Here is a 27,822-nt window from a genome sequence, read left to right as displayed (position 1 = left end):
TTAATATTATTTTCACACATTTTCTGCAACATTATTTTCTTCAAATTTACAAACTGTTTGTGATGCGTTAATAAAATAGCTTTACATTTTTTAATCTTAATTCGAAAGGTTAGGTTGAGGTGGGAGGTGTCCAAGTACATCGAAGTCACGATAGCTCAAGTCGTAGCAGCGTATTTAGCCGAAGGTGGTGGGTTCGAATCCCGCTCATGACACTGACTTTTTTATCTCAACCCATACCTTACATAAAAGATTAATTAATTATAAGGTGTTATTTGGTCAATCGGACCACGAAATCTAATGAATATAAACAATTTTCAACATTGATAAAAACCTAGATATTAAGTAAAATTTATTTATGATGTACATACATAATAATTGTTTGGTTTTTGTTTAAAAACACATTTCTTTGAGGTTTTCTTTTTAAAAAACCATTTATACTGAATTATAACTATATATAAAAAATAAGAAATGTCTCTTTCAATGCTTCACTCCTAAAGCATCATTGTTATATTTATAGTTATTCAGATATCGTGAGATGCGGTCGGGTGTGATGTAGGTTTCAGAAAAACATTTTCTTTATCGAGCCAACGTGTCGATCTTTTATTGAGATCATCTTCACGGCTCAAAGTGTTTGTCTTCTGTGTAATTGTGCCATCCTTGCGTGTCGTGTTGAGAGTGCTATATATTATATTTATATTAGTTATATTTATATATTTTATACCAACGACGTTATATTGTAATTTTATAATTTATTTATTTTATATCCATTATTTGTTATATTTGTTGTAATAATTTTTGTATTTTATAAAACAGTTGAGAATTTGGGGCTTTAATTTATGTTATTTTTAAAGAATTTTTTTCTTTTTATTATCTAACAGTGTAAAATGTATTCTTCATTATAATTCTTTAATAAGTTAGAATTTATATTCGTTTATATTCACTAAACATTTGTACTTTAACGACAAATTGATATCGGATGATAAGTAACGAGGCCAAGTATTTTTATGTACACTTTCAAACCTATGAGTTCTATTTAGCTCAAGTATACATAAATAATGATTTCTAACTGTTTTAATAAAAAGAATATTTATAGATTTAAAAATGTACCTTTGAAAAGGATCCAGGGACGTGGCCGGAAATACATAAGCGTATGAAATATTTAAGTGGCATAAAAAATAATTGTTGTTTTAGGTTAAAAAAACAACCAACAACCTAGTGTACAATAATTGCTAAGAGTAAACGACTACTCATGAATTATTTTGAATTTTTACGTGCCGTACGTTGTCAAACGTGATAGAATTGTAGCAAGAGTCAATAAATTTTCAATTACCTTGGTATGAATGTGTGTTTTTAAGACTAGTGATAATTTGCAGGCCCACGTTAATAGAAAGAATCATCAAACTACGGAGTTTAAAAGAAAAAACTGTTCAATAAACAATACTTGTTTACATTAAATACAAAAAGTTCAAATGGAAACCACATCATAGTTTTTCCCACGATTCTCGCATTTTCTCACTGTATTGCGCAATTGAGTATCAACTTTCTTTTCTCAAATTCCACCAACACATAATCACATTTAAATTAACAATCGTACCAAATTTGAAACATGTAAAACTATTTTTTCCTTGTCTAGCACTCTGAGGCATAAAATTATCTTTTGCGTTTAATAAACTGGCCACTTGTGTTCACAGTGGAATTAAAACAAACAGAAACTGCAACTAATTACTTGCGGCTTGCCACAAAGTACAGTCAAATGACTTTTAAAGCGGATTGCGGCTAAAAAACTATAAACTTAACAGACCTTCAAACCTAGAAAGTAAATTCAAATTAAGGAAGTTATGATGTTCACGTTTATCGTTCCTCGTTTTTTTATACATATACAATTATCTTTTCGTCTTCTTATCTTACATATGATACTAAACCTGCCCTCTCGTATTAAAAAGTTAATCGTAAAAAGTAAATTGTCGTAAAAAGTTTTTTAAAGTAATGCAACGCGATCGAAAGTTTTTACGGCGTTCGATAAAATAGATGGATAGTCAACAACTACCTTAGGACCAGAAACCCTTCTGTCAATTTCAAACTGCCACAAAATAGGGGCAGTTCCCGAATTCATCAAGTTAAAGTTATTATTTCGATTAATTATTCTTTTTATGTAAGGTCTTGGTTGGGATGAAAAAGTCATGGAAGATGGGGAGTTGGTGTCTGGGAGGATGGAAGTGACGATATCTCAAGTGGTTAGACCAGCGGCGTATTAAGCTGAACGTCGTGAGTTCGAATCCCGTTCGTGACACTGACCTTTTCATCTCAACCAAGACCTTACATAAAAACAATAATTAATTGAAATAATTAACATGGTCAATTAGACGTTAGATAGAGGATAACCAGTACTCCGCAAAAAAACCAGCATGAGTGCAATATAAATATGTTGTAAATGTACTTGTTTGTGCGATTGTATTATAAATTATTTGAAGATCGTGAGATGTGGTCTGGTGTGACGTAAATTTTAGAAAAACATATTCTTTATCGTGCGACGTTTCGATCTTTAATGAGATCATCTTCAGGGCTCAAAGTGTTTGTTTTCTGTGTAGAAGTGTCATTCTTGTGGGTCGTGTTGAGAGTGTTAAAGGGACCGTATGGATCCCTCTCTTTGCCAGTTTTCAAATGCCGATAATCAGGATTCGATTCTGGACGACTTATGAAATGACCACGGGGAACTGTTAGTGAAGTGATACTTCTTTACTTATTGTATATTAATCCATTTATGTTTAGTGGTCTAATTGACCATGTTAATTATTCTTTTTAAGTAAGGTCTTGGTTGGGTTGAAAAGTCATGGGAGATGGAGAGTTGGTGTCTGGGAGGATGGAAGTGACGATATCTCAAGTGGTTAGAGCAGCGGCGTATAAAGCTGAACGTCGTGGGTTCGAATCCCGCTCGTGACACTGACTTTTTCATCTCAACCAAGACCTTACATAGAAAGAATAATTAATTGAAATAATTAACATGGTCAATTAGACGTTAGATAGAGGATAACCAGTACTCCGCAAAAAAACCAGCATGAGTGCAATATAAATATGTTGTAAATGTACTTGTTTGTGCGATTGTATTATAAATTATTTGAAGATCGTGAGATGTGGTCTGGTGTGACGTAAATTTTAGAAAAACATATTCTTTATCGTGCGACGTTTTGATCTTCAATGTATCATCTTCAGGGCTCAAAGTGTTTGTTTTCTGTGTAGAAGTGTCATTCTTGTGGATCGTGTTGAGAGTGTTAAAGGGACCGACTATGGATCCGTCTCTTTGCCAGTTTTCAAATGTCGATAATCAGGATTCGAAATTAATCAGGATTTTTTAAAATTCTTTTTGTTACATTTACTACTTTTTAACAATTGTTTTCTATTTGTTTTACTGCTCCCCTTCAGCCCACATGAAGGGGGCAGTCCACCCAAAAATTAAAAAAAGAAAATAGAAAAAAAATTGTTAACAAAATATTAAATGTGACAAAAAGAATTTTTAAATATTTTGAAAATCAGACCATTATAAGTATCTGAAATTAATGTTTAAACGTAATAATCATCAGCGTTATATGCACGTTCACCCGTTTCACCCAGCAGCTTCAAAGTCTTCTTCTAAACCTCTTCGGGCATTGCTCCTTTTTTTTCTTGCTTCTAGACACAGAGAGCTGGATACCTGGTCTGCATCAACAGTTTTCTCCTGCATACCATTAATGCTCGTGTCGCTTTCTTAATAGTGGTGCCAATATGTTCCTCAAATGTCAGTGTTTTGTTTAGAGTGACGCCTAAATATTTGGTTTCCCTTTTTATTTCTATTACTGTACTCAGCACATAGCAGCTTGTCAAATAAGCCTATTTATTTGTCATTTTTTTTGTTAAGGGACAATACGATTATTGAATTTTGTTGTTTCCAGTAGTTTTTTATTATTTAAAAAGAAAAATAAAGAAAACTGAGATTGATTATTTATTCAATATCACATTCCAAACGCTCTCGCTTTTTACCGCCGATTCGCGAGGAGAATCTGAAAGGAAAAAAGTTGGAAGTCTCTAGTGAATTTTTGAACAGGAATCTGTTGCTTCGACGGCGGGTTGGGTGAGCAACAGGTGTCCGCGCCAAGTCAATTTGCGCTAAACTTCACCCAATGACTAGACAAAGCAAATCTTTCCTTTCCGACCTGGAAACCGAATCTGGCATTGTGAACATCGCACATTCGATTCAAGCATCGGCGGCAAATTCGACTTTTTGTTGTCTTCTATTCTTCTGACGTATTTGTCGAGATTGATCGGACGTTGAGCGATGATGAATCCCGCGAGACGTATTAATTTTTCAGTTTAAATCTCCGCCTGTGAACTGAACTGCTCCGATTCCGGCCCGATACAGTGCACCTGTCAATAATGGCCGAGTGTCACGTTGAATTTCATTAATTAAATGGATTTCCGACGCTTTGAATGAAATTTAACCTCTTACTTTCGTTTAATTAGAAACGGATGAAAAATAACATTGCGTTGATAGCTTTATTTGCATCCGCTCATTTAGAAAATAATTTACTCTGCACAACAGTTCAAACAAACAGTTTCAATTTTTTTTCGATTTTCATGAATGCATCCCCGAGGTATTCAAACCTCAAAACTTAATCGATACTGGACACGATAAATTTTTATTAGATTCACTTAGGACTCCAATACCTCTAGATCTGCCACCTAAACCAACAACTCCAAAACAAGTATCACAAGAAATCCTTAAAAAAACAAGTAGCCATGATTTGATAACTGCTCAAGTTCTTCAAGAATTTCCCAAAAAAGCCGTCGTCTTTCTGACATCTTTATTTAAAGCAATCTTGAGTACTACACACTTTCCCATACAATGAAACTTTCTTACATTAAAGTGACCGCAAAGTTCCATAAAAATTTAAGCTCCCCATATTCTTATCGTCTTATTAGTGTGTTGTTTGAAAAATTAATTTACAAAAAAATTATCTCTATTGCTACTTCAAACAACATCTCACCAGACCAACAATTTGGCGTTCGAACCCATCATTCCACTACTCATTAACTTCACAGAATTACAGATTTCATTGCTTCATATCTCGAGCAGAAATTTTACGCGACTGGAGTGTTTCTTGATGTTTCTCAGCCCTTCGACAAAGTGTGGCATGAGGGATTATTATACAAATTAAAATTACTTTCACCCCAGCCGTATTATCTGATTATACAATCATACCATAAGTTGGTTTTTTCGGAGTAAACCAAGGTACGGAGATGGAAGAAGTTCTTGCAGGTGTGCCACAAGGGTCAATACTTGCTCCGCTGTTGTACACAAGTTTTACTTTTCATATGCCCACAAATTACGCAGATGACCCAGCCATATTAACATCTCTCTTTTACACAAGCTTCACTTATGTTACAAAACCACATCATATCAACAATTGAAAAATGGAGCCATCTTTCGAAAATAAAGTTTAACCCCTCAAAGTCACAACATATCACCTTTACTCCGTCGTGATACACTTCCTAGCAAATACTTCTACAATGAACCTGTTCCTCAATCCCACGGAATTACAATAACTATTTAGTACTTACAATTTATATAAGACTAACTTGGAATCCACACACACCTTTAAAAAAACAAACACTCAACAAACGATTTAAAATGCTTATTACCTACCAAACCGACAATCAAAATTACCATTAAAATCAAAACTTTCGACATACACATACCTACTCAAACCTATTTGGAAGTGCGGGTGCCAAGCTTCTGGATCGGGAAAATATTCCAATATTCAAAGCTTACAAAGTTTTCAATCCAAAATTTTAAGACTAATTGTTTCAGCCTCTTTTTACGTAAACAAAACACACTTGACAGAGATCTTCACATGCCAACAGTGTTTTCATCCATCAAAACATATTATGTACGTTTCCATAGTAAATTACAAAATCACACTAATACACAAATACGATTACTCCATTCCCTACAATTACCACGTAAACGTAACGAAAAGAATATGAATAAGAGACCTTTTAAATTATTAATATCATTTATTAATCCAGAGCGTCTGCCGATGGGTAGCTTTCCCTACAAAGCCCGTAATGCCACAAACAAAAATTATTTTATTATTAAGTACAGTTGTAGATACAAATAAATGAAGTAAAAAAATCATTAATCTTGAAACGTCATGTTTTTTTTTTAATTATACGCGCTACAACTTTTGTTCCGAAGACCTTTTCAAAAAAGTGAACAGGGAAGCGACAATTCTTATTTTTTCTTACTTTGATCTTTAGGGATGAGGAATCCTTCTGCTGTCCATAACCACTTGTTTATCTCATCACGGAAATTCAACTTTTCCTTTCCATTTCACAGTGTTGTGGCAGTTTGGCTTCGAATAACCTATTGAAACAATAGGTTTATGTGTGGTGATTAGTGACCGTTAGTCGATGATTATTCGGAAATCGTGAGATACGGTCTGGTGTGATGTAGGTTTCAGAAAAATATTTTCTTTGTCGTACCAACGTTTCGATCTTTATTGAGATCATCTTCAAGGCTCAAAGTGTTTGTCTTCTGTGTAATTGTGCCATTCTTGCGTGTCGTGGCACTCTCTTTTTGCCATTTTTCAAATGTCGTGTAATCGGATTGGATTCTCGGCGACAAACGAAATGGCCACGGAAAGGTTTAGTGAAGTATACTTCATTTAAATTCATTAAATTCACTAATTTCGTGGTCCGCTTGACGAATTAATATATTACAAATAATTAAGGTTTTTAGTTGAGATAAAAAAGGCAATGAAAAATGGCAAAAAGGAGGGAAAATTAAAAAGGTGTGGTTGAGATGGGAATTTGGTGTCCGAGTGGATCGAGGTCACGATAGCTCAAGTGGTAGAGCAGCAGCGTATGTAGCCGAAGATCGTGGGTTCGAATCCCGCTCTGCTATTGACTTTTTTATCTCAACTAAAAACCTTAATTAATTGTAATATACTAATTGGTCAAGCGGACCACGAAATTAGTGAACTATTATTAATTTAAAAATGTAAAAAAAATTTAGAACTATATGCTGATTTTTCAATAAAATCAGTGGCTTTGATACTAATGTGTGTCAGAATCGTTAAAGCGGAAAAAATTCAGCATTAATCACGCCTCTAAAGAGATATCCTATAGTTAAACTATGCCGATTAATAAAGGTTGATGAAACGGGAATCCTCGAAAATAGAAACAGGTTATCAATAGGAAATCCAATTGAACCGTATGAATTAATCCGTCGGCAGACTTTATGCAAAGATTAAACATATTATGAAATAAAGTGAAGATGGCTATAGAATGAAAATTTACTACGGTCTGTTCCATCGAAAGTAAACCTTTTAACACAATAGTAAAAAATATTAAACGCTGCTTAAAAACCCAAGTAAAAATCATATAGCAGCGATATTCGTGATATAAAAACCATTTTTCAATTTTTATTACTCATGTAAAGAAAAAAACCAATACACTAGAAGATGTTCCATTAAGCTATGCAAAATTATTTTCTTTTTTTAATTTGTTTAAATAAAGATAAAAGTTATATAACTCTAAAAATCAATACAAAATGTTCGAAACACGTTTTAAATGTTCTCCTCTTTCACCACGTTTTGACTTTTCAATCATTTGGACTTATTGTAAAGCCTTATCAAATCCCGAGGACATTCTAGATCAGAACCAGTTTCACCTTGGGTTCTACTTGGACAACAGACTTACATGGAACATACACATAATACAAACAAGACACGAACCGAACCAAAGCCAAGCAACCTATGGACTCAGACGCCTACTTGGACTCAAATTACACCCAACAAACCAACAATATACAAGACACAATTTGGTCTTACGGAGTCGAACTGTGGATTCAGCCATGCCATCCTACATTCAAAGAACTCTTTCTATGTCACAAACCAAACCATCCACAAAGACGATTCGTAACGGGCACGACCCAAACACGATTCCACAACTTCCACTCAAAGTTCTCCTTCCACTAGTTCAAGTCCTCTCTTCAAAATCCTATCATGATCATTCTCCACGCCGGCTAAAAAGTTGGAGGCCTCGTAACTAAACCCTAAACACTGAAGTTAGTTAAGTTCAATGGCCGGCTCCTCTACACCATCCCCATCTAGGCAACAGGTTCCTGCCAGATCTTTTATAGATCGTTAGAATAAAGAAACAGACTAACAACAATGTTTGGACGTCTTTCAAGGAATGTAAAAGTACTTCCTCAAATTTATTCACGTTCTTTTTGCATACAACAAAACGATACATTAGTATACTTAACATGGTGGACGAGATTTTGTACACTAATGTTTAATATGTCTCAACAATTTATGATATCTCTGACAATTTAGAAATATGAATTATTTTGGATTTTATGGCGTAATTCGAGCTGCAGGTCAAAAATAAAAAAGGTACATTTTGCTTTTCTTGAAAACTTTACAAAGATTGATGATAGAAGACATTTATGTACAAAGAAAGATTAAGTTTAACATTAATTTTATAAATTTTGAACTTTTCACTTGAGCTTTGCAGTGTGATGAAATGTATTTCGATCATTTTGGTCGGTCTATAGAAAATGGCGAGAATCGAAAATCTCGTCTGACAGATCGAACCACTAACGACTAAATAAGTCAACCTCCCGAAGGATCCCATGCACAAATCTAACCACTTCACTTAATTATACAGGTCACAAACTTTGTCAGTATATTCTGCATTCAAAATGGAACCAAAAAGTACTAATTAACTATTGTCCGAATCTTAACACTTTCGGAGTTATTTCACTTTTTCTGATTTTTTAAGATTTCCCGACCATGCTTCTAATAAACAATGATAACTCCAAAACTAAAAGATTTTGAACAAATCCGTTTATACCATTGAAAATTACGTTAAATTTCCAATAAGATGTGATCATTACTAAACTTGTAAACGTTCGGGAAATAAGCGTTTTAGTAGCAAGAACCATGAAAAATAATTGTTTTTTCAATGTTGAAAAACTTACTATGGTGATTCTAAACTATAATTTCCAAACCTAGAGACCAGCAAACTTCAGAAAACGTATTAATTTAATATCCTTTTTAGTGGGGCAATAAATATAATATTCCTTTCTTAATTACTTTTTCAAAGATGAAGAAATTGATGAAGGAAAAGAAAAAAAGTCGTGGTTGAAGGATTGATAGGGTGGAAAGATTGATAATAATAAAAAATAAAAAACTTTTTTGAATGGAATTTTGAATGAATTTATTAAACGTTTTTTTAATTTTGATTCGAAATGCTCTCCACCCTCCGCAATGAATTTTCGACACACTGCCGTCCCTTTAAACCCGCAGTGTTAAGAAGATATCACATGAATAACTAAAAACGTTTTTAATCTTAAAACTCTTTTATTCCGGAGAATAATAATACAATAATCATTGAATCAAAGCTGCAGCCGTGTTGGTAAATAAGTAAACACTTGCAGTATTTCGTTTTAGAACCCAATTTTTTTACATTTATTTATTTATTTGTAGCCTATACATACTTGTACATAATACAAATGTGATCACAATGTATATTGTTCACCGCTCGGTCACACACTAACACTGATGCCAGCGCTGCACCCGGAGGACGCATGCCATGAGAAGCCAGCCAGTGCTGGCACTCATTTTAATGGATTAAGGGGCAAGGAGGTCTCGGGGCCATCGTCGTTTTAGGCGACGTGGTAGATTCTCGGGATGGGAATATGTGGAGATGGCTCTAGCGGTAGGGTTAGGATGGATGCAAAGGTTGGTATGAAATTTTTGAAATCGGGAATGGATCAGATCGTGGACAAAAGGAAAGATTGAGGTCTTTGTTTGATAGTGAGGTCAGAGACATAAAAAGGAGCTTTGACGATTTGTCTGAGGACTTTTGATTGAAAGGACTGGATACGCTGGATATTGGATGGTTTGGCGCAACACCACAGTTCCACACCGTATGTCCAAAGTGGTCGCAGTAAAGTCTTGAATAAGGTAGTGTAAAGTCTTGTAGGTCAGTTTAGTGCTGATGGTCAGCCCGGATTTTGGTCCTTGTAGTCTGCGTAATTGTCGAAGTCTTCTGTTGAGTTGTTGTTTTATAAGTCTTGTGTGGGGATTCCAGTCAGTCTGCTGTCAAGGTATAGTCCTAGGTATTTGACTTGAGTGGAAGTCGGTCTCTCTTCATTGTTGATGTATAGTGGAGGGCAAGACTGCTTTTTCAAAGTGAACGTACATTGGATACACTTTTCTCCGTTTAATCTTGTCCTCCACTTTTTGCATCAACCTTCGATGAGCTCAAGGTGCTCTTAGGTATTAGAGGTAGCTTGGGTAGGATTCAAGTTGCGGTATCGTCCGCGTAGGTGGTAATGATGGTATTGGGGTGAATAGGTAGGTCGTAGGAAGGTCATAGATCGTATAAAGGATAGGACTAAGAATACTCCCTTGTGGGACACCGGTTTGTATTGGCCTGATTTCAGAGAACTCGTTACCGCACCTCACTCTAAAGCAGCGGTCTGCTAGGTAGGATTTCAGGATAAGGTAATAAGGAGTGGGTAGAAGCGTTTGAGTTTATAAAGTATGCCCGGGTGCCACACCCCGTTAAAAGCTTGTACTACATCTAGGAAAGCTCCCAGGCAATACTCTTTGTTCTCAAGAGCAGAGGAAATGGTGTCCACAACTCTAAAACCTTGTTTGAACCCAATTTAAAAAAAGTTTAATACATTCGTTCAAAATTTACTTAGTTTTTTTTCAATTTTCCACCTTACCTATCCGTCAGCCACGGTTTTTCCTTTCCTCCATCAGTTTCTTCATCTTTGAAAAAAGTAATTAAAAAATAAATTACACTAAAAAAAGGATATAAAATGGAGTACGTTTTCTGAAATTTGCTGGTCTCTAGGTTTGGAAATAGTAGTTTAGAATCACTATAGTATGTTTTTCAACTTTGAAAAAAAATTATTTTTCAAAGTACTCCCACTAAAACGCTTATTTGATCATGTCTTATTGAAAATTTGACCTAGTTTTCAGTGGTATCAACGGATTTGTCCAAAAGCTTTGAATTTTGGAGTTATCATTGTTTATTTGAAGTAAGGTAGTGAAATCTGAAAAAATCAGAAAAAGTGGAATAACTCCGAAACTTTAGACATTCGGACCATAGTTAATTAAAACTTTTTGGTTCCGTTTTGAATGTAGAATCTATTGGCAAAGTTTGTAACACGAGTAGACGAACACCCTGTATATTTATATAAGTAGTTTAGTAGTTCACGATCTTTAAGTTTAGTCAATGCCGGCTGGATTAGTTTGCCAGGCGTACTTCTACCATCGTCAGTGGTAAATCTATCGTCCGGTAAATGGTCGAAAACGACAAAACTCCATATTTATCATCCCACAGATCTTAACAATAAAACCCAATGTTCAGTTGTTCAGTGAGATTGTTCTGATGTCCACCACATATTCATCCCTGGCTCGAAACACCTTGAAACTCTGTCATACAGTGACTCACATATTTGTTCACATCAATAAACAATTTTCTATTATCTCTAGTTTGCAAATCCCATATTTTTTAATTCAGACAACAGCAATAGGATTGAGTTCGTTGAACTGTTGGTAAACAAACATTCACCCTAATAATCTTTATTTATGTTTATACCTTTGAATTGAGCCCGTTTATTACGAGTCTTCGATCAATTTGGGAAAAAACACAAGTTGAATGGGACCTAATTGATCCAGAACAGTACAGAAATCTCGTGAGAAGTATGCCCAGAAGGACTGATGCAGTTTTGAAAGCCAAAGGAGGACATACAAAATATTAAAGGACTTTCTATGACACATATTATCGTTCGCACACGGTAATTTCTTTTATATTATTTTAACGATTATGATAAAGGAACAATTTAATTTTTTGGGTGTTTTTTGTGTTAAGATAAATAAAATTATTAAAAAAACTACGTTTATTTGATGTCCTACAATTGTTTTGTAAAGTAAATAATGAAATAACGCAATTTGCATTAAGCTGTGAACGAATCTGTGAGTCACTGTATGTGTACACCAGTGTTAATTTTATGTTGAATTGTATAATTAATCAAATTTTCACTTCTGGAGTATAACGAAGCAACAGTTGAGTGGTCATTTTCGATAATTTCTGTGTGCCTACAGACCAACCACTGAAGATGGCGAGAAGCCAAAACGTGTCTAACATAAAAACCAACGGGGTAGGCTTATGAAAAATGGCCAGAACGGCCAAACTGCATTATTATGCAAACTGTAGAGAGATCAATGTCTATCCATCAGTTTTACATTACACCTGGTTAACTGGTAAACCATCCTATTGCACAACAGTATGATTGTTGCATGATTTCACAAAAGTGCATTCCGTCTAAAATCATATTTCAGGAAAGTTTCAGAAGCATCGTATGTGTATAAAATAAAAATGTTCAAAGTGATATGGATAAATAAGAAGTGAGGTACTGCTGACAATTTAAAGGTAATACTGCCGTTGCGCCCACAACAATCAAGCTAATTTAAATATATTTAGTGTACGTTATAACTTATTCTGTTGTAAGTATTATGATAAGCAAAGAAAACAGACTAAAAAATTACTTCAAAATTATCGTTTTGGTTGTTCTGATCATTTTTCATACTCCTATTCTTTTATGGCCTATTGTTCGCGTTTTTGCAATTTTTAATATCGGTCAGGGGTATAAGCAGGATGAGACAAAGATTCAGATCATGGAACAAGATCCAGCGGCCGCTGGATTCGAACCCGAGACCTTTCCCTTATAGTGATAAGTGCCGTTCAATTGTTGCAGCCACCGACGCCCCAATGAATCTTTAATCGATCAAAAACGATCGCAAATTACTAAACTCCTAACTTTAACGTTAGTTTTTATTCTGGTTTTACAGAAAATTTATTAGGGAGAAAAATACCCCGTAAAACCATTAAGCAACTTATCACAGCATGAAACTGTTGCTGCAAGAAATTGTGAGCAAACTACCAAAGATTTTCAAAGAGTCTTCAAGTTATCAGATCTTTTCTAACATAAAATAACTGGCGTTTTACAAATTGCTAAATCGAACATAGTAATGTTTGCTTATATGTATTTATATATATTTATAATCAAATGTAAAAAAATTTCACATGCATTACGCCTGCCATGGAGTATCAGCCCAAGTTATATGTCAATTAGTGTTATCCGGCATAACTGCTGCTTATTAGAAATTGTGTAAAATATTGTACAGAAATTACGGTTATAAAAAATACCGAAATTTTTTCTTCATGCTGAATAAACTAGGATATAATTGAATATGGTTAATAGTAAATTAGCGCGTCGGTGGCCGCACAGTTTCGGCATTGACACAGCATCCAATACTAAAAGGTACAGGTCCTGGGTTCGAATCCAGCGGCCATGCATTCGAGCCGGCCATACTTTCTTTCAAAAACCGAAACTCGAGGGTTGATATGACCTCTGCTATTGCGTAACATTGTAAAAAAAAGAAATTATAAAGACAACAATTCTCAGCAGGAAACAAAGAAAATAACTTTGAGTAGAAAAATTGGCTTTTATATCAATTAAATGAGCGATTTCAGAGTTATAGGAGTTGCAAAAATTTACAAACATGGTTGATGATTTTTATCTATAATAATTACATACTCCTATATTAAAGAGTTCAATAAAGTTTAATTTACGAGTGTTTTAAAACATGTTTACAAACTGTTTTCTCGTAAGAGGCGAAAGAGTAAACAATGTTGGCCGGACAAGACGCCTAAAAGCTGAATTTATACAAATCGGTTGTATAAACAGAGACAAGGGAACCTACTCGAGCCCTATATAAGAAATTGGCCCTCCGGGAGCCCATTATAAAGTTTATACTCGAGCACTGATATGGTCCGGGACTTAAGTGTTGTCTGAGAGGCGGCTGGGGGTGGTCCACGGTATATTAACCCCATTGGGGGTGGATGACGCGTGACGACGAATTATCATCGCCGAGTAAGGACGATTAAGAGCAGAGGAAAATTAGTATCGCAAGATGGGGGGAATTGGTTGGCATAAAGGGAGCCAATAATTCTTCCTCGGGGTTAGAGATGTTCAAAACTTCACGTTTCAACTGTTATTGCCGGCAACTTGATTACGGCCGTCGAAACTTGCCAAATTTTTACATCTCTCTATCATAACTCCAGAAGACTTTTGAAGTAAATTCAAAACTTACAACTTCAAAATCGATTTTAAAATAAAATAATTTTAAGTTTACTAGATTTGACGAGTTAATTAAATTATTATGTTCTGTTTTCGGTATAATTTCAGATTAATTAAACTTTCCCACATGTTTTTCATTTATGGTGAAAATTAGTATCTAAAATGAATATCAAGTATAACACCAACTGTACTGAATAACATACGGTTTTGGAGCACTTTATCTTAATAGAATTATTTTATTACCTTCTACTGAATTAAAATTGATGTCTTAATAAAACAATTTCTAAGTAATTTGTAAGTTTTATTTTAACTTAACGAAATCAAATTAAGTGGCTTGTTTTGTAGGAGTAGATAAATCGATTTTTTGATCATTGTATTTATCATTATTTTCCATGTATTTATCAAGATGGGGGTTTACGTCTCATGCTTTTTGATGGTCGGTCGGGACAGTTTAGTCTTAATATTAACTTCTCAATATTAACAAGATCCTTCACTTCAATTTTGCCAATAATTTAAAATTATTTTAATAAACAGGCAAGAGGTTATGTATAGCAAAACAATAATTATATCTAAAAAGGAAAACAGAATCCAAAGAGGACCTTTCTTCAAGAGGACTCGGGAGAAGGATACTTGAATAATTGAAGCATTTAAACTAAATATCTCTCCCTCTCACTTCTTTCTCTCTCTTTCTTTCCCTTCTTTCCCTTCTATCTCTCTTTCTTTCTTTTTTCTCTCTCTCTCTCTCTCTCTGTCTCTGTCTCTCTCTCTCTCTCTCTCTCTCTCTCTCTCTCTGTCTCTCTCTCTCTCTCTCTCTCTCTCCCTCCCTCTCTCTCTCTCCTTAAAGAGGACTTGGGAGAAAGATACTTCAATAATTGAAGCATTTAAACGAAATCTCACTCCCTTTCACTTCTTTCTCTCTCTTTCTTTCCCTTCTATCTCTCTTTCTTTCTTTTTCCTCTCTCTCTGTCTCTCTCTCTCTCTTTCTTTTTCCTCTCTCTCTGTCTGTCTGTCTCTGTCTGTCTGTCTCTCTCTGTCTGTCTGTCTCTCTCTCTCTCTCTCTCTCTCTCTCTCTCTCTCCTTAAAGAGGACTTGGGAGAAGGATACTTGAATAATTGAAGCATTTAAACTAAATCTCCCTCCCTCTCACNATATATATATATATATATATATATATATATATATATATATCTCTTCCTATCTATCTCTTTCTGTAAGTTAAGTGTAAGCAAGGTCCAAGAGACCTAACTTTCAATCTCTCTCTCTCTTTCTTTCACTCACTCTCTCTTTCTCTCTCTCTCTCTAAACTAAAAATTTTACAAAATAAAGATTGTAGCATGCATGATTTTAAAAATGATGATAAACTAAAAACTCGAGTACCAAATTTATATCCAGGATAAATAAATGAAGATATGAATAGGGCTATTATTCTTAATAAAAATCAAAAGGTTTTAAAATTTTAAGTTAATATATATCACGTTTACGAAATGCTAATTCTTTTCTTTTTTCCTTTCTTTCTCATAATTTCTTACATATATATTATTTTTTAATCATATTTAATGTAACGTTTTCAAATATTGCGGAAATTTTATAAACTATTAATGATTCATATAAATAATTAGAGTTTTTGCTCTGAATCACGTATGGAGTAAATGGTTCCAAATCTCGCTCAATCACAAATATTGAATATATACATTCTTTATTCAATATTTTTAGCAACAGTTTTGTAATAAACAGATAATGATTTTTATGTTCAATTGTTTTTACGAAAACTGCCTTCAACTTTACATTTATTGTACAACCAAAGAAAAATAATTAAATTATTGGTTTATAGAACACGGAAGTTGAACAATTTTTCTTTTAATTAATGTATTTTAAATCGGAAACAATAAATTAATCGATATAAAGATAAAAATACTTTAGGAATTCTCATGCTATTAAATATTTCATAAAAATTCAATTCATACTATGGTCTTTTAACTTTACAAGTGAGTGGTAATTTTATGAAAAACATTGGCCAAAGCAATTAAAATTTATGTAATAAAAAAGTAACGTTATTACATCTTTTGTTGTAAGGGAAATGTTAAATACAGGTGAACTCCGTTGTAACGACTGTAATGGCATTTTTATCAATGTTGAAGTTTTGTTGTAATTGTTTTTTCCCTTTATTAACTAAAACAAATTTTGATTGTACAGCATAATAACATTTTTTGCGAAACTTTGATGTTTCATAACGAAAAGAAGGAATTTGGTAATGATCATTCATTTAGAAACTAATCATCACTTATTAATTACAACGCAAAATTTACCGTTTCCTTCTCGTTTAACTTTGGGCAGGACTTCGTCAGCTGTCATTAACAGTACTTGGTTTCCTTGGGTCCGTATGCGTTTCAAAAGATATAAATGTAATTAATTATTTACAATTCAGGTGAATCTTTTGCTTCCAACCTAACATGTTAAAACAATAATCATGGCAGTAAATAGATATGTGGTAATTTAACCAATTTTAAGGTCATCATCAGAGCCTATTTCAATTACAAATTATAAATATATATTGAAATAGATAATTCAACAATCAGTATAACTATATACTGGGTGCCCTTTTGAAATGGCCCGGCTGAATTTCTCTTGAACCAATGAAGCTTTTAAAAAAAAAGTGTTTTGTTCTTTAGTCTAGTTTCAAATTTTGACCTTTTTTGTAAAAAAATTATACTCGGAACCTCAGGTTCAACTTCAAAATTTCAAATACGACCTTATATTCCTGACACACCATTTTAAAGGATTTCTACGCTGAAAATAATGGTGCCATCGGATTTTCAATTGGTCCGAAATGACAAAATTATGGCAAACAGTTTGAAAAAAAGAAATAATCATTTGGTTTGCAATTTATTAAATACATTTCATGTTCGAACTCCCTGCCTTGTGTAAATGAAAAGATTTACTTTTTTTAACCACTCTTCACCGAAGCTCAAAGCGATAGAGTCGGTGAAGATGGTTTGACAACCATTTTCTATCCTTTGACGCAGTGCTTCAACTGAGGTTGCTGGGTTGTGATATAAAGATGTCTAGTAATTGACATAATTCATTTTTAAATTAATGGTTTCAAGTTGCTTCGACGATTCGGTCCCAACATTGCCAAGGATTGTAATACTTTTGCAACCTGATGATGACCTTAAAAGAGGTCGAAAGCGTCACAGTTAGCAATTGAATTTTTTTTTTTCATCCAGGCTATACCGAGGTGCAGAGTAGTGTGTAAAAGAGTGGTCAACACATCTAACAATATATTATGGTATGGAAAAGTATTGAGACCATGGTGATGGTAAAATTGGATATTTAAAACGAAGGGGCAGGAAAGCCCCCCAGGAAAAATTCTATAGAAAATGGATACTTGGGCGATCCCATATTTCCATATCCAATCAGGGTAGTTGGTTGTTGATTAGTCTTTTGTTCCGGCATAGGTTTGATCGTCTATGAGTTGAGAAGGTTTGTATCGTTCATTTAGTTCCTTTCCTAGTAGTCCAAAGTAGCAAACTTAGCTAGTCGTGGATAGAAGAAAACTGTTGAGGAATACAGGAGGAAGGATTGCTCTCGGTAGTGTGAAGGTAATGTAGTCACATCGATAGGGTACAGATGAAAATACTTCAGGAGCTAATCATACATGTCAAATTTTTTTTTTACGAGGGTTCGCAACAGCAGAGGTCATATAACCCTCAGCGTGCCGGTGTTTTTGAAAAAAAGCCCATTTGTAAGTATGTCGGGTTGGGATGCGGGCCCGCTGGATTCGAACCCGGGATCTTTACCTTACAGTGATGAGCGCCGTGTCAAAAACTAAACCTTGCGGCCACCGACGCCCCTGCCCCTCTGTTCTCTATTGTCCAAAGTCTTTATTTGACTATGGTGACTTTAAAGAATAAATTGGGAAAGGGTTTACTAACCTGAAAAGTGAAATATTTAGAATCAGACTTTAGACAAGGGGGACTTTTGAATGTTCACGGCTGTTTGTAGGACACCCTGTATTTTTGATAAATTTTGTCCTCTACTTCTTTACCCACCGCTCAAGGTTAATCAATGGTAAATTAATTATTTTACATTGTGTACACAAAAAATCTGAAGTTAAAAGTTATCTCACTTTCCATTATAAAGCTATATAAAAACAAAATAAATAATACATTGTTATTTTCTGAAAGTTAACATGTGCAATTTTTTAATCATGATTTTAAAGTTCGTGTACATATGTTTCGACTAAATTTTTCTCAGTCTTTAGTAAACAATAGTTTCGTATAGTTCGTGGTTGGACAAGGGGTTTGAACACGTAGAATTAGGAAAGACAATGAAATAAATTATATCTTGGTGCGGAAGAGTCTTCTACTTGTAATTTGAAATAAAAGGACGCAAGTTTATTTAAGTTTATTGAGACGATTTGAAAACATCTATATCTGATCGAGTTGTGACACGTCACACCTTTAAGATGGATTCGCAGGAAAAGTTTAAGAAGGAGCTTTCGAAAATTACGAGCAACACTCCTTCGGGGCGGAGCAGATCGACCGCGCAAGAATCGCTGATCAGCTCGCTCCGAACGGAGTTCAGTTCAGCCAAAATGACCAACCTTATGGACCCCAGGATCAAGAGGATGGTGGAAAATGTGGAAAAAAAGAGCTACAATTTCGAAAAGTGTTTCAAGCAGAGGATGAACCAGCTTAAAAAGACCGAAGAGGAACTGAAACGGCTGAGCGAAGAGGTCAAATCTTTGAAGACCCTTTCGACAAAATCGAAATGGAAGGCGAAGTTGAAAACTTTAAAACCGATTTTGGTCTCTGACGAGGACAAAGAAGAAGGCGAAGATCAACGCCCGAAACTGCCCATCAACGAAAATACGAAAGATCTGATGGAAAAGGTGAAATTTATAAATAAGTGCGCCATAAAACAGCTGATGCTAAAACCGAAGCCTAAAATTGAAACATATACAAACGACCGAATGATAAACTCCCTATTTATGAGATAAATGCGAACAATAAAGATAGATACTTCGAAACGAATCTCATAGAAATCCGTACCAGCAAACTTACTTTAATTACGATTAGCCCATGCTTGATAAAAGCATTCGACTACATGATAAACGATAGCAACATAAAATCTAAAGAAGAAAAGCATTTTTATATCTAGTGAAAAGTAATAAAACATAATAATAATTGTAGTTTCACTTTAGTGGCTAATTTTGTCCACATTTCGGATTTTTTTTTTTGTTTATAACTTAATTTTTTAATCATTATTACAGGTACACATTTTCAATAAATACAACTGCAAAAATAACTCAAAATGAAGCTGATTGTTGTCAGAGCTTTTTAAAATGTCAGCGATGCCTAAAGGATTCAAGTCACATTTTCACCCTATTTCTCTAAATTGTTAAAATGCGCAAATGTGTAAATCACAATTAAAAACATTGGTAATCTGGCCAAAAAATATAATATATATTTAGTTTTAATCTTCCTGTGACAAGATTCGCCAGCTGATTACAACATACTACTCCGTTCTAATACAAATAAAACTAATAGGACTGGTACTATAGTTATCGCTACATTAAACCACTGTAATCATAATCGATAAAAAATGTGACATATTAATGAAGCCCAGTATTGGTTAATCAATAAACCGTCCAAATCAATATATAATTTGTTAAAATAACGATCAGATAATGTTAAATTTGTTAATTAATTATTGTTTGATTATAATTAATTACTGGTTTAGCAGGTCATTATAAATATATTTACTTAAACTTGCTTTACATCAAAATTATATATAATATATTATTATTGTTGTTACACATTTATTCACGCTAGTAAATAAATTCACGCGTTCATATGTTGGAAGCACATAAACGTAACACCTAACGAATTCAGTAGAAAATTAGTATTTATTCTTTGAATATGGACTCAAGAAACACAATATACTGGGCACTCTCAACACGGAAAACAAACACTTTGAGCTCTGAAGATGATCTCAATAAAGATCGAAACGTTGGCACGATAAAGAAAATGTTTTTCTAAAACCTACGTCACGCCAGACCGCATCTCACGACCTCCAAATAAACACAATACATTTCACAAGTTCAAAAACATTATTTCCTCCGTTGTTTTACATTACACGCACGGTGTAAGCTTTGGCAGTGTGGCGCGTATGGCCTATTGTGAGTCGGGGAGAAAAATCTTTTCTCCCACTCATATACTCTAAAGAAGGCCTGCCGAACTACAGTTCTGACCTTTTTATTATGTTTTTATTGCATTTTCAGTATCAGTTGAAGCCATTGAAACTGATCAAATCATGGATTTCGGTGCCTATAAACAACGGTTGACAATAAAATTACATTTGACAAGCCGACGAAAATGCACTCTTTTAATATATATTTCAGCAAGATTTTTAAATTGAAAATTGGGAAATATTTTCGAGTAGATGAAGGAAGACTCGGCACTGACGATCCATCTTCTTTATCGGTCGATCAATTCTGGATGCTAAATAAGTAATAAAAATAGTTGAATTCATTTTCTATCTTTAAACCAGTATCTATTACCTCTCAGCTAAATACTACTACTTACAGGCAAAAGAACTAAGAGAAAAGTTAAAAAATCCTACCTAAATTGCTCTATCAAAATGCCGAATCAATTCAGCCTTGGACTTTACGGACGTCCAACGTGAGATTAAATCATACAAAGTACCTAGAAACTTCGACGTTCTTATCACTATACAGTGACTCGCAGATAAAAGTGCTCAGTGAGAATCTTCGTTGAATTTTTACTGGTGAATCTTTCTTTAGATGGTTCGGATGCCAGCTATACTAAATACACTAAATACTGCATGTACTGGTTCTGCAAAATACCTTGGCTCGTTTAGCAGCAGATTTGGGAACGCATACGACAAGAGTCTAAGAAAGCTGGAAGGTGTAAAAAAAGGACATTATTCCATCTCGAAATCAATGGCACCTGGCAACGGGCTACCGACTGGAAGTTGGCTACATCAACCGATTTTTGTCGAAAAATAGTCTGGGCCAGAAGACAACTAGAGGAAACCATTTCTTTGATTGAATTTTTTCTTTCCATCGTTCCCTATTATTTATTCCTTTGAGTTGCGCACAGTTAAAGTTTAATTGTTAAATCCATTACAGTTCGTGGTCCGATTGACCAATTAACTTTTTTCTATTAATTAATCTTTATGAAAGATATTGGTTGAGATAAAAAATCCATTGTCAAGAGCGGGATTCGAACCCACGACCCTCGGCTAAATACGCCGCTGCTCTACCACTTGGACTATCGTGACCTCGATCCGCTCGGACACAAACTTCCCATCTCAACCTCACCTCTTGAATATTTCTCCTTTTTGCCTTTTTGAAATGTCGTGTAATCTATTTGATTCTCGGCTACAAATGAAATGGCGACGGAGAGCTTTCGTGAAGGTATACTTCAGTTTAATTATCAAATCCATTACAGTTCTTGGTCCGATTGACCAACTAACTATTCAATTAATTAATCTTTATGGAAGGTATTTGTTGAGATAAAATTTAGAGATAAAGTTTAGTTCGTTATTTTTTGCATAATCATTTTATTTTTGGTAATTAAATTTTAAGGATAATAGATTAAATATAACAACTTTTTGTTTCCTTTGGTAAATTTACGAAACATTAAAAAGTGTACTAAAAATTACTAACTAAACAATTGGTAAATGACTATAAATATGATTTTTTAAATTATTATTTTGAGTAAATTTTATATCCTACACGTTGCCGTTTATAAATAAATTTTCCGTTTTTTACAAAAAATAAATTATAATTTTTTATAATTACCCATGAATCTATATCAAATTTTGTGGTCACCTTTAGGTACAAGATTTTCTTAACTTTTTGATCAATTTTATTATTTTCACTTTATTGTTGCTTAAATGTACGATTGTTCTTCAATTTTTACATTAAGTATGTACATGTTTTTATCGAATCTCGTTAACTTGAGATTAGCATTGATAATTTGTAATCTCCCTACGCCCAAAATCTGTATAATTTCATAATTAACTCGCTGCGCTATCTATAAGGAACTATTGGGATTATACCGTATATATCAAACTGTTTTCCCTTAGTCAAATGTTCGGGTAACACTGTCGGCAACACTGACTCCGATAAGAAAGGTTATTTACTTTAGAACGTCCTTTTATGAGATGTAACACACTATGTAATTTATTATCAATCAATTTTGTATTAGACAAAATCTGTCTATGATGATTTAACCTTTAAAAGATGCAAAGAAAATAAACAGTTAATTATACTGTGTTGTAAAATCTAATATGTTTCCCTTAATTTTTCACTAGAAAAATTTAACAGAAAGGTTTTTTTCCGTTGTTAACGAATAATAACTGAAGTAAAATTAATAAATAATTCGCCTCTAAATATTTTAAGGATTGGTGCCTTAAAAATGAAGATAATTTTCGTATATACAATCATCTTTCTAAGATCTAAAATAACAAATAAAACGTTTTTATTATCCATTTTAATTTATCATTATTTTCCGTCGTTTATTTTCTCTGTTAAAAGTCTCTTTAAGTAAAGTTGTTCTATTGTTTGAGCGGCGATCAAGAGCTTCTTAGAGACTCGGCAAACCCTCTCAAAAAGCGGCAAACAACCCAAACCCGAACACATCTCCTATCTAAAACGTCCCGAAAAACTTCTTTCGGATTTTCTTCTTGCGGAAACTTCTTCCTCCGGGAAAAGCGTAAAGTAGAAATCCGGGTTGGGGGAAAAATCAACCGCCCCTACCGACTCACCACTTGCCAATCGCGGCTTCCGTACAAAGGGGAAACTTGTCCTCCGGGTCAGCCTCACCCCCGATGACGGCCGGGGTGTTTTGAAAGGGTGAAAGGGGCGTTCTCGGAGTTGTTGGGGCGAAACTATTCGGGAACGAAGACACGACCAATAATGTACCCTTTACTACGGTCCGAAACCAATTTCTGGGCAGAGCAGGGTATTAAACAACCGAAACTGCCCATGAAATCAACACAACGGTCATCCCCTCGATTCGCTTCGAATTCTAAATTGAATTAAAGCTGTCGACACCACTTACCATGACCATTTACAAACAGTATTAAAATTTTCCGAAAGTTGCATTTTCCAACACTTATTCCAACATATTTTTGAAGATTACCAGGTCGCATAAAAAAATGAATGCAAATGCGGAAACTCGTACAAATCGTTTGACGCAAAATAAAGTACTTTAACCTCAAAAGAAACCAACAAAATAAAATAAAAAACCCACGGTTTAATCCTATCACAAAACTTTACACAGCGTCATATTTTTGCATGCATAAATTAATCATATAAAATACATAATTCTACAAGTTAGAAAGAAAGTAATTTTCCATCAGTTAAACGTTGAGATTACATTTCACCAAACAGAAAACTCAGTTTTCATACGGTATATAAACACCCTCATGACATGGGGCAGTACAAGAATAACGTAGTAAGGTAGAGAAATTACCCCTATAGCAGAAACAAAGGAGATCCCGTCCTGGTGCAGCATCAGCACGCAACTCATATTTCATAACCGATTTCTGGTGTTTTAAAGGTTTCTTTCGTCAAAATATATGTAAGTTAAGTATGTTAAACTACTCAGCCAACGAGGTCCCATATGTATGATTATCACGTATGCAATTTCCTCATTTCCAAAATTAAATCAGTAAGAAAAAACGACAAATTATGAATGTTTGTTTTTGAATTTTGAATTTTAAATTTAAAATCATCCAAAAATTGAAATCTCCTTAAATCTTTATTACAACTAATACACGTAAAACAATTTGTGTTTGGATATGTTAAAATATTCATTCTACAGCATACCACGAGCATCATCAAACTAAAAATCCAGATCATCAGCTTCTTCGATAAAGTTCCCAACTAGTTTCACCAAGTAATTTGATTTGATCTACGATAATAAATTCAAAATTGTTGAATATTAAACAATTTCGTTAATTAGAAATAAAAACAATCATCTTCTCAAATGTATATTTTTTCAGAAACGGTTATCGGTTGATTAGTATCTTCAGTGGTCCTGTCAGTATTTTTTATTAAATCAAGATAAAGTTATTTTTTAATGCATTTTCGGTCCCATATTTCTATTCGAAATTGTTTACATACTTCCATGCTTACATTGTTTACATGGGTTTTTATGGTAAATTTTAATAATGAAAATAAATTGCATTTTAATTTTAATATTTTAACATTTTAATAGTATTTTTATTAATAATTAATTGAGTAAATTGCATTTTTTTCTTGAAAGCGTTCGGTCTCTACTCCAAAATCCAAAAACCTGTTCGACGTTTAAATCCGTAATAATTAATATTAATTAACGATTTCTATAAATGTCAAGTATGCAAAGAATTCTAAAGGAACTAGGATTCAAGTAGCTTATTACGGTATATTTTCATGGATCTAATCAGATTGTAATTTCGATTACATAAAATTTATTAGAAAGCCGTAAAAATATATTTTTTTAGGTTTTTTTCCACTCTAACATGTATCGATTAAACCTGTATTTGTCGTAATTATTGATACAGTTATATTGTGCGTCATTATGGCTTGCGTAAGTTGCCAAATATTTACACATATTTATTTTTAGAAATTCATAAAAATAAGTAAACATTCAGCACAAAAAAAAGTGTGTAAATACATATTTAATTTCTGTTTAAAAATCTCCTTATTAGTTTGAAAATATAATAACAAACAAAACATTTCTCAAAAAAATTGGTTTAACTTTTTTTTTATATACACTTTACTTAAAGCGTTTACATTTTTTATTTACAAATTATTACTACCTTATGCATAAATATATTTCCTTTACTTGGTTTCCATGTATCCACGCTATTTTCATAAAATGTATTCCATTCTAAGATAATTTCATAATTCCATTAAAAAATAAAAAATCTTTGCAGACAAAATTTTGTTTTGTATAATTCCTACAATAGTGGTTATTCTGTTATTTAATGACCCAGTGGTTATACGTTCATCGGAACCATATAAAGTAAAGTAATTATAATAATTACTTTTTTTTCACAGCCCTGTATTCACCGGCAGTACGTATTTATTTATACGTATTTTATGTTTTATTGATACATAAAAATTAAAAACGGCAGAACAAGATCGAATAGTGTAAACGCAATCGTTTTTCGTGTATCAAACGATGTTCTATTCTGTTAGCTAACAAAATTAAACAATTTAAAAAAAAATTCAGCATATAAAGAATTGTGTAAACTTCTAAATACATTTTTATAAATTGTACAATCACAATTAACTAAATAACACGTAACACGTGGCTGTAAAAAATTTGATGGCCAATAATAATAATTTAAAAATAACAATACATAATAAGTATAAGGTATGTACATGTGTAGAAAAACAACACGTACAAGAAAATATATACTTTGAGCTTTCTAAAAATTAAAAAATTAACAATAAATTACATGAACTACGCTCATGTGTTGAAGTTTGCAAATAATTTTTACAATTCTTAATTCCGTGTAGGCTGTAAAAACGATAAAATAAAAGAGGTGATAAAAATTTGACTGGCCTTCAAAGTTTTGAAAAATGCGATAGGACGAATTCAAAAATTATGGAATATGAATTCTACGAGTAAAACAAAAATTAATAACCAAATCAAGTGCTTTTGAATAAGTAAAACCATTTTTCGAATGTCTTGGGCAAAAAAATATTGAACTGTCAAATTTTTAAATTTAGTAATCAACATTTGTTTTAATTTGTTTAAATAATTTGTTATAAACGGAAAAACCGATCGAATTTTTTTTTTTTTAATTGCGTTTGATAATCTTGAAAATTCATGTAGAGTTTTGTAATATCCTGTGACCCAACTTTTCATTCAAGTTTTCAATGAAATCACTATACTTCAAAAACAACTGAACAACATCTTAAAACAGTTTCGACACAAATTTGCTATATTCAAATAAATTTATAAAATTTCAGGCATGCAGTGCTGTTTAGATTTTGTTGTAGTGCAAATCTGTAATTTTATTACTCTAATAAAATTGTGCTAATGTGCAAATTTAAAGTGGTAAAATTTGTAGTTCTAAATTATCATACAGAGAAAATATGTCGTTGAAAAAAAAATATATAAGAATTTCTTGATTTTGGTTCTAAATAAAACGAAAATCATCAAATATATTTTTTTAGAAAAAACATTTTTTTTGGAAAACAAAAGATTTTTTCTGGCCTGGAATAGGCTATGCGCCTTGTAATTGGCGAAGACGGCGTCCACAGGCCGTGACGACGACTACTGAGGACATCCTTCTGGGTCAAAACATGAAAAATGTAAAATGTGCGTATTTTACGAACCGGGTGCGATAACAATGAGGATGGTTGCGTGCAGTATCATGCTGTCATGACAGAATCCTTTTCGCTACTGGTTCCAGTGGGCCGGTAGCCGCCGGTTTGCCAGCCGCGCGCCTGCTCGTCGCCACCCCAAGCCCTTCCCCACAACGTGGGTTTATTTGTTTAAACCACACTAAAGTGCATTTAGACAATACTGACTTATTGAATTTCTATAAATCCGACACACATTTGATTGCCTTTTTGTCATCTTTTTGTCAAAATTTCACCTGATAGAGTATTTGTAACAAATTACGTTTTATCGGAACTAAATTATGTCTGATATAATTAATGATTAACATTTAATAGTTGTATATTAAAAGATTATATTAATAGACTATCAGGGATTAGGCCAATTTGAAAGAAAAATCTCAGTTCCTTCGTTAGATAAATCACTTTTATCGACTCTACGAAATTATAATTAAAGAACGACTTATCGTCCAACTACCCTGCTGTGGTGAAACCACTTCACCATACATTTTTCAAACTATAATTAATTAAAATACCATGGGCTTGGCTGAGATTCGAACTCAGAACCACTAGTGAGACGTAAATACGCATCGAACGTACTTAACCCTCAAAATTTTAATTATTAATTTATGAAACTAGCACCTTATAATCACAATTACAAAAAATATGATCTTAACTATTAATTCAATTAAAAATCGAATCGACGTAGGTAGAGATCAAACACGAAATGTCCATTTTATAACGAGCACACACAAACACGTACACAAATTACGCTGCAAGATTGATGGATAGATCCTACAAACGTCTTACGAGTCACCTAATAATTTTTTATATTCGTGTGTCGACCATGTATGGAGATTTTAAACACAGTTAAAGTTTAAATTGAAAAGTTGAACAGATTTGTGCAACAGTTTATTTCCTGTTCAACATGAAATTGAAAAGTGTCAATTTATTGCTATTTACGGTTGTTTCTTTGTTATTATTATTATTTATATGAAAGACCCGATGGCCCAGAGGTCTATGTATACAATAAATGACGGATTTTTATATATTTATATATGTGTACGTGCGCGTGCGTGCGCGCTTGTGTGTGTTGTTGTTTGTTTGTTTGTGTGTGTGTGTGTGTGTGTGTGTGTGTGTGTGTGTGTTGTGGTAGGACATGAGAGGCTTAAAGTAAACAAGCTAACCATCAAAATAGCAAAAGATGGCAACGCATTTCCCTTACTACCATCGAACATCCGCAAAGTAT

The 27,822-nt window shown here is 33.5% G+C and overlaps 1 protein-coding gene across 1 annotated transcript in view; it reads right to left on the bottom strand.

Moving 5' to 3' along the window:
- Positions 1-26,627, bottom strand: part of LOC106660793 (lachesin-like) — a 329,309-nt gene extending 302,682 nt beyond the window's left edge. The window contains exon 1 of the mRNA XM_014383725.2: positions 26,571-26,627. Coding sequence (XP_014239211.2) covers positions 26,571-26,610 — 40 coding nt within the window. The 5' untranslated portion in view covers positions 26,611-26,627. The remainder of the gene's footprint in view (positions 1-26,570) is intronic.
- Positions 26,628-27,822: the final 1,195 nt, after the last annotated feature.

The sequence above is a fragment of the Cimex lectularius genome, unplaced genomic scaffold (assembly GCF_000648675.2).
Source record: "Cimex lectularius strain Harlan isolate CLEC.00 unplaced genomic scaffold, Clec_2.1 scaffold188, whole genome shotgun sequence".
NCBI classification, from domain to species: Eukaryota; Metazoa; Arthropoda; class Insecta; order Hemiptera; family Cimicidae; genus Cimex; species Cimex lectularius.
Note: the sequence above shows the minus strand (reverse complement) of the source record. Positions and strands in the feature narration are given on the sequence as shown.